At 31.4% G+C, this 9,166-nt stretch overlaps 1 protein-coding gene and 1 long non-coding RNA gene across 2 annotated transcripts; one reads left to right on the plus strand and one right to left on the minus strand.

The window, feature by feature from the left end:
- Positions 1-557: 557 nt before the first annotated feature.
- LOC133804552 (uncharacterized) lies at positions 558-2,485 on the minus strand. Its single transcript, XR_009878534.1, has 2 exons — positions 1,144-2,485; positions 558-799 (listed from the first exon to the last, which is right to left on the minus strand). It is a non-coding gene; the product is annotated as an uncharacterized LOC133804552 (long non-coding RNA).
- A 5,207-nt stretch (positions 2,486-7,692) lies between these two features.
- Positions 7,693-8,856, plus strand: LOC133804175 (uncharacterized). Its single transcript, XM_062242343.1, has 4 exons — positions 7,693-7,907; positions 8,031-8,164; positions 8,268-8,401; positions 8,476-8,856. The coding sequence occupies exons 1-4, from the start codon at positions 7,856-7,858 to the stop codon at positions 8,612-8,614; spliced, it is 459 nt and encodes a 152-aa protein (XP_062098327.1). The 5' UTR covers positions 7,693-7,855; the 3' UTR covers positions 8,615-8,856.
- Positions 8,857-9,166: the final 310 nt, after the last annotated feature.

Below are 9,166 nucleotides of genomic sequence, written 5' to 3' on the forward strand. Positions count from 1 at the left end.
GATTCCCTAAAAATCGGCATGATGATGCGGCATAAAAATGGGATACTTGGAAGGCACATGACAGCACATTAATTAAGAACTGGTCAACCCACGACTAGATAAAATAATATGACTTATTATTCTAAACGAATCTAGAAGCTAGGTGGAGCAGCTAGTAACAGCACTAAAAAAAATGCTTTTTAGGAGTAGCATTGCGAGTCCTAAAAAAGTTTTTAGGACTCGCGAGGCGCGAGTCCTCTATTTGAGAGACTTAAAAACTAAGGTTTTTTAGGACTTGTAACGCGAGTCCTAAAAAATCCCGTTGAGTGCCTTTAAGTAAGGTTTTAGGACTCCCAACGTGAGTCCTAAAAAATCGGGTTGAGTGTCTTTAAGTAATTTTTTAGGACTCGCAATGCGAGTCCTAAAAACTCTGGTTGAGTTCCTTTAAGTAAGTTTTTAGGACTCGCATTGGGAGTCCTTAAAAAATGTGGTGTAGTAAAAGAATGCACATCAAAAATTAAATTAATTTAACATTGGTAATATTAAATTTATATTTGATTAGTTCTAACACTTTCGAGTAAAAGAAATAAACTTATAAACTTTTTTATTCAATGATTTTATAAATTTATTACACCAACAACAGTCAACAATAAAAAAATAAACCAAATTTACATATCAGAAAGACAAAAATCACATTTATAAGTAATCAGTTCTGTGCAACATGAACAAGTTATCATCAAAAGCACATACATCCCAAAAACAACAAACTTTTCCTTAATAGCATCTTGCAAGCGATCTTCAACTTCATCTTCTGTAATCTCTGCACAATAACAATTAGGATCACAATCATTACAAAAATGTAAAAGGAACTTACAAAACTATATAGAGTAAAAAAAAAAATTCCTCTAATGAAACATGTACAATAGAGTGCAAGTGCAGCGGTGTCCATCTCATTAATTAGAATCTTCAGCAATTTTTATTTTTCAAAATGTAATTTACTTCAAACATGTATGGATCTGAGCCAAGGTCATCCAATTATCTTTCAAACATTTTAACAGTGAATGAAGATCACAGCATCACAATGGAGGAAATGACAGTACAGTTCAATGGACTTAGTTTTTAAGAAAAAATAACCAAATCATAGACAAAGAGCAACAAGAGTACCTGAAACTGAGCCCATTGTTTTTTCTACATTTGGCAAACTCAGTTCTGTCCACACACCTTCTCCACCAATCAACCATGGTACTTTATCAATCAACAAGATAAGTTGGTTGCATTACACATCAGTCAAAGAAAATGTGTGAATATACAATCACATAGATTACCCAGGAAATAATCACAGCTTTGGATTATATATACATATATATAGGTCCTACTATTGCAGTAAAGATTCATACATATAAATATATATATATATTCAAAGAAAAGTAACACCATTCAAGCAAACCACATTCAGAACAAGTAGAGTACAGTTAGTCATAAATTTTCTGAAACTAACGCTCCTTCGGCCTAAAAAAACAAAGCATGTTCAACAAGTATAAGTACCACTACTAAGTAAGATTGCAATCATCACATATTAAAATACAAATTCTATCAAATCTCGTTCAAAAATCCATTGCCACTTGGAGCCAAATTTCAAAGGTACCTCAGCCACATTGCCAGAGATCAGCACCACAGTTTGAATCAACAACCAAAATTTCCAACACTTTCGCGGTCAAGGAAATAACTCCCACCACCAAAAATATTCAAAAGCAAATGATACATATCTTAGGTGAAAAAGCAAAAGAGAGTTCACTACAACTCTCGAAATCTCAAGTTCCTATTAATTTGAACAAACTTATATAGAGCTAAAGAAAAGTCTTCTGATTATATTTGGCAACTAAACTACTTAGTAATTTTCACACTCAGGTTTATTATTGCAGAAACTTGGTTCAAATTGGTCTGACAAGAATATATCTACATACAAGTAAGTTCAATTGAGATAATCTGTCGTGATCAAGAATGTTATCAGAAAGATAAAATGACCTGTCAATAATAGTGCTCATACTGAAAATTAATGTTAGCTTAATCTAAATATGGGACTATCCAAGTTTAGCTAAAAACAGACCACATCAATTAACCAAGAAAACATTCCAACATCATCACTCCTTTCTTTTTTTGTGTGTGTGTGGATTTGAATTGATAGAGCATAACTAGTCAAATTAAAAAAACATAAAACAATAAGTGAACCCACTCCTCCACTCACTTAAAACTCTAACTCTAACAACTCTAACAACATGATTCACTCAACTAGACTATACATGTCCTATTAAAGCAATAATAAAAGGAAATAGAAAAAATTTATGGATTTCTGTGCCATTTTTCTTCAATCAAAGCAAAATGCAAGTTCAGAGGCAGCTTGAAACATTAAACCCTCAAAAAGAACTCACAAACAAAGAATATAGATATGATAATAAAGTAATTCATGACTGAACAAAAAAAAAAGGGAAATTCATAGTCACAACAACTAAACACAGTCTTAGTTCATGAAATGACACATGCTAAAAGCACACAAAATGTCAACAACCGATGGATGTTTGAAGAAAAAAGAATTTAGTAGCCTAGGATAGTATAACTATTACTATTAAAGTTCTAAATAAACTTTAAGTCTCTAGTAAAATATATTGATAGCTAAGAGCCTAAGAATGTTTTCCTTAATGCAGACAGAAAGTTTGAGAGAATACTAAAGGCTTTGTTGTAGACAATGCAAATTGTGCTAGAAATTAGAACATGTTCAAAAAAGGGTTTTACAAACTGAGCATGATTGATATGGGTATGTAGCACTCACCCTCTCAACTCCCTCTCCCTCACACTCCCATAAACAGATATTTATATATACATAGTGTTACACCCAGATTTCGAGCCATGAGAATTGTGACCTCGAAAGCTGAATTCATAATGAACGAACTCGTAAAGTCTGGAATATATCCGAGATCTAAGCATCGAGCCTGCGAAGCAGAGACGACTTCGAAGATGATATCCTCGAAATCCTCACAAGCTCGAAAGATAGACCCCGAAGTGCATCTGTTCTCGGGATGGCCTCGGATCAGGGTTCCGAGCCTGACGTGCGTATGAGCTCGAAGTTGTGTAGCCTCGGGAAGATGCTATAGCTCGAAACTCAATGGGAAACCTGGGTGAATGGGGCCTTGGTGATATAGGATAATAACTTGAATATCCTAATGAGTCATCAATAAGAGACGCGGTCTACATTTATTACTATAAATCCCCTACAATCAAGGGATATTATTTGTTTAGTTATACGCCCCCTGATCTTCAGGGGACATTTCCTTGTATATCGAATTGCAGGCATTTAATGCCATTTAATTTATTTGCATGTACGGAATAACTTCCCGAAATATGTGGGATAGTATTCTGAAATCCTCTCTATAAATAGAGAGGTCATGCACCATTGTAAAGGACCGATATTTTGTGATCTTGAGAGAAAACTCTGGAGAATTCATCCTTGAAGAATTTTCAGAGGTCATCTTAAGTTTAATAACAAAGACTCGTGGACTAGGCAGATTTAACTGCTGAACCACGTAAAAATCTCGTTTGTATTGTCGTATTTTTATTGGCCATTACTGATTATTGTTTTCGTGCTCTTCTTTCACTGTTGACGAAAAACGGCGTCAACACATAGATTTGTAAAATATATACATAAACAGAAAAAAAAAACTTTGGATGTGTAAAGGAAAGAGATACTGTAGAAAGCCCCATTAAGATGTGCTCCATCATCGCCGCCAACTCTCCCCGTAGCCCCATGGTTCGACCCCTCTGCGAGACTGAGCCACCCACGACCCCTCTGCGAGACTGAGCCACCCACGACCCCTCCGCGAGATTGAGCCACCCAAGACCCCCGAGCCCTTATCGTTTGCGCTGTTTGCCCATGACCAGCCCCCACCGTTTGCCCAATACCCACAATCGTTCGCCGTTTGTGCTGTTCGTCTGGTTTCCAAAACCCTTGAGTGTCGTTGAGTGAGAGAGGGAGCGTGAGGGAGAGGGAGTTGAGAGGGTGAGTGTTGCGGCTGAGAAGTGAGAAAGATAGAGAGATAGGGTTTGGGGGAAAAGGAAAAAAACGTGGCTGGGTAGAATTTTTTGTTTTTATTTTAATTTTAAATACAAAATTTAATGATATTAAGAAAAAAAATACAATAAAATATTGATGATATATTATTAATTTTTATTTTCTAATTATATTTAAAAACTAACAACTTATAATTTTTTAAAATAAAATTTAAGTATATTATTCTCTATATGATAATTAATTTAAATTTTGATATAAAAGTTATTATAAATAAAAAGTTAATAATATTTAAAATTTAGAAAAAAAAAATCTAGAATTTAGGACACGCATCAGTTTTTAGGACGCGCTCTGCGAATCCTCAACGAATTCTTTTAAGACTCGCAACGCGGGCCCTAAAAAGTCAAAGAGGTGTATATTAAAAAAAAAATCAAATTTGTAGGACACACATCAGTTTTTAGGACTCGCTCCGCGAGTCCTAAAAAGTCCAGGAGTTGTTTTTAGGACTCGCATCTAGGTGGGTGTCCTAAAAGGGTGTTTTTGTAGTAGTGTAAAGTAAGTTGGTCGCAGGACTCGACCAGAGTTGCTCAATGGAACGCGGGAAAAGCTCAGAATATGTTATATCTAAGATATTTATGTGATGATCAGTTATTTTGTATTATTTTATTCATGTTTGTTACGTAAATTATGCAAGTCCCACGACCTATCTATGTACATTCTTGAGCCTATAAATAGACGACTCAATGAATCATTATTTTTTACGCTATAATTATTTACTTTAAAGAGTTCATAGATTCAAGTGTTGTTATACATGTTTCTTGTATTCTTTCTCTTACGTGTGAAACTCGGTTGATTCTATTCATCTGATCGCGGGTTTTGTGAACTTTACATAAATAATAGTACTAAGTGGACGTAGGTTATTACCAACCATCGAGGCCGAACCACGGTAAAATTTGTGTGTCGTTTAGTATTAGCAAGTTCAAATCTTGTGGATGCCAAAATTCGGCTTGAACGAGGCCCTCGCCTCGTGACCCTCAAAACATAGGTTTCAGATGTGTGAATATGGAATAATTTTCCCCTCAATCACCGCGAGCCAATACGCTAAGTTGGACCTCAAGGAAGAAAGGCCGCCCTGACAGAAGTCTAAGAAGGGCATCCGCGAACGACTAAGTGTCGAGATACAAGAGCCTCATTATGCGAGGCACTACCTCAAAGCCTCTCAGTTCGGACCCTAGAGGCACCAAGGTCTCGCTATGCAAGGGCCATCATGTGTATGCCCCAGCGAGGCCCATCACGTGCATGCACCCACCAAGGCACCAAGGGTCTCGCATGGTGAGGCCCATCCCTGAGCCTCGTGAAGGCCCAAGCGTACACATGCCCTTCCTAGCATCTCTGTCCTGACCCTAGAGGCACCAAGGAAATCACTATGCGGGGGCCATCACACATATGCACACAGCGAGGCCCATCATGTGTATGTTATATCTAATTTTAATCACTAATTAAATAGATTAATTTGCTATGTTCTTCATTACACTACTAAAATTATGTGTTTTCAAATATTTGACCGGTAATTCCTCCAAAATAAAAGACTGGTCGTTGTTTTCATATGTATAAAATAAAGAAAATAGAGAGAAAACAATAAAATATTATTTTCAATTTTTATGAAGGACTATATGTTTTGTAATTGAAGTTTTTAATATTTTGCATAATACAAGCAACTAATTAGATATTTCAAGGTCCCAAATATTTAAAGTTTTTTAGAGTTATATAACTAAATCCAAATGCTAAACCAACCAGCTCTTAAAAGTTTGAAATCTATAACTGTTACTCTGGATAAATGGAATTTAAAGACTTGTTTCAACCTTAAATTGTTAATTCAATGATAAGGTTAAATTTTAGTGGTATGAAACAGTTTAAAATAAAATAAAAATGAGATTATCACTAGATTATATATTTTAAAGAAAATTACTAATTTTACATTAAATTAATTATCAAGTTTAACCCTTAAATTTTAAAAAACTAAATATTTGTTTGTCATTTTAAATAGTAAAATAGCCTCCTCTGCATGTTTCTAGTCATTTAAAATAAAAACAAAAATACTCCTACTTAAATTATATTAATATTTTTTTTTATAAATATAATTTCTAAAATTAATTAATGGAACTTAATAAAATAAATTATAATCAACATTTCAAAAAATATATATAAACTATATTTGTTATTTTTTGTGCATTAATATATTTATATAAAAAAAAATCAAACCTAAAACAAATTATATTCTTGAAAAATACATATTAATATATTTTAAGTGACTATATTTTTATTTAAAAAAAAAAAAAAAACTTGACTAAAAACATATCTAAGGTAATTTTTTTTTTATTATTATTTAAAATAGCAAAAAAATATTTTCCAACTCTTTTTTTAAAAAATTCAGAAATAAATTTGACAAGTGGATCAAGATAATAATTTCTCCATATTTTACGATCTAAAACTTGACTAGATATTTTTATTTTATTTTATTCTTGTATGAAAAATCTAGTGTAGATAATAAGATAAGAGTGCACTGCAGATATCCCTGTCATCAACCTCATTCATTTCTGCTTTATTTTGTCAATTATAAAAATATATCTATAGACCGCCGTTAGGCCCCACTTTAATTGAGGATATATTATTATTATTTCGACTTAAGGATATATATTATCAAAGTACCGCTAAACTAGCAAACCTGTGGGCTTGTATGGCAGTAAGGAAGAATTTAGAAGAAGAATTTATTGAGATTTATTTCTCTTTTATGTAATAAGTTTTTAGATAATAGAAAATTTTTGTTTTAAGAATTTTTAATTTTATTAATGTTAATTTTAACGAAATATTTTTATATTTAACAAAATATTTTTATATTTAATTATAGTTTGTAAACAAATAAATTTAAATAAAAATTAAAATAAGACATTTTTAATATATTTTACCATGATAATTATTTTAAAATGATAAATAATTAAATAAATTAAAATATAATATTTTTGAGATATTTTATAATGATAATTATTTTAAAATAATAAATAATTAAACAAATTAAAATATTATATTTTTGATATATTTTATAATAATAATTATTTAAAAATAATAAAATCATACATTTTATATCTTAAATAAAATTTAATTAAACTTACACTCACTTATTAGAATAATATCATATTAAACATATAATATAATTTACTGTGAATTAACAACAAATTATTTTAAAAAAAACTAACAAGAAACTTAAATTTAAAATCTACGTATAATATTTAATATTATATCAAACATATAATATATAATATTTTGTTATCACTCGCAAATTAAAAAATTAGAACAAACTTAAACTTAAACAAAAATAAATAAATTATTTAATTAAAATATGATATTTATTTAAAATTTATATGATATTAATATAAATTTAATAAAAATAATTCTATAAATAAAATTAAGCAACATGTAGGTTGTTTGTATCTAGTATTCTTATAATTATTTAAAATACTAAGAAGATGCTCATAAATTTTTTTAAAATGTAATATAATTTAATTTAATTTATTAGTAATATATAGGCCAAATTTTGAGATGAGTGACAAAAAATAATTTATTCAGTAAAGGGGTAGACTTTACTACCCATAATCAAGGATAAGATCAAAGAAACTTTGAAAAATGAAAAGAATATACAAAGGGTCCCTCCCACTAGCCACTACCACCACCACAATAAAGATAGCTTCTGAACGAGTTTGAAGGAATATACAGATTAATATTGTGTTTGGATTAAACCAACTTTCGGAATTTAATCAGATGGGTTCTCTTATGTCCGGATGGGACTCACCCATTTTCGCATCAAAATCAGGTAAATACCTTGTTACAAAGTTAAATGATTTCTTCACTTAAAGCATGCTAATTTGTCTTTCGAAAAATATAATTAAATAATCACTGAACGAATTTAAAGGAACATCGTGTGTTTATTGGTCAGGTAATAACAATTATAAGCGAAATAAGTCACTTACCAAAGAGGAGATTGAAGCTTATTGGAGATTAAAGCAGAAAACAGTTGAAGAACATCTTCAACACATTACTAGCCTCTCAGACACCAACAAACAAGATCAGGTATACAAGATCTATACAAATACATGTGTATTTATATTTTATGAGTGATACTATATATTTTGCTAAATATATATATATATGTGTGTGTGTGTGTGTGTGACAGGAAATTAGTAAAGTTGATGATGAGGAGAAATACTGTGGTAAAATGTATCAGAGATCAAGATCTTTACCTCTAGACAATAGAAAGGAGAGTGGTGATGAGACAAGCATTGAAAATCTTATCAAGAAAAACGGCTGGTAAAATAATTTAATTAGCTACTTTGTTATCATAATATGCATGATTTATTTGTAAAATATACAATATTTTACAGGTGGACTAAGAGTAACTGGGCCTTCCTTAATGAGCCACCCATAGCTGAAGCTGCTTCCAACACCTATGTATCACAGTTCCATGTGGCTAGTTTGGCTCCCTCTAAATCACAGTCTCGTCATGGAATCGCAACTAACTAATTAAAGACTTCTCCATCCTCATCAATATTATTCCTAATAATCCTCTGTACATACATATAATTATATTTATTATATGGTCGATAAATGTCGGTGTGGAGCTCTAAGCTACGGAAACTTATTAATAATTATATATATATATATGTGTGTATATATATTTGGGTGTTGTTTTACAAAGAGTGTGATTGAATTAGTATGATGTAAATATGTGTTCCGAATAATATTCGTGATTAATTATGCTACGACTTCTTTTTTTCTCCATCAAATACAGTATGTCCTAATTTAACTTCGTTGTGAAGTGGTTAATTAATGTGTTTAGCAAATGTATTTCTGATCACAAATTTGGTAGTGTATAGTGCAACTCTAGATCAAGTACCGTTGAGGGTTAAAGATTGATAATGAGTGCCTTATGCTAATCAGATAAGAACAATGGTTAAGGGAAATAAAATGTTTTTTAAAAAAAATGGTTTGGATAAAAGTCAACAAAGGAGATCACCTAAAGTATACCACAAAATAAAAAATTCAGAAATCAAGCATTAAAGTCTCAACGTCCAA

The sequence above is a fragment of the Humulus lupulus genome, chromosome X, assembly GCF_963169125.1.
Source record: "Humulus lupulus chromosome X, drHumLupu1.1, whole genome shotgun sequence".
Classification (NCBI taxonomy): domain Eukaryota; kingdom Viridiplantae; phylum Streptophyta; class Magnoliopsida; order Rosales; family Cannabaceae; genus Humulus; species Humulus lupulus.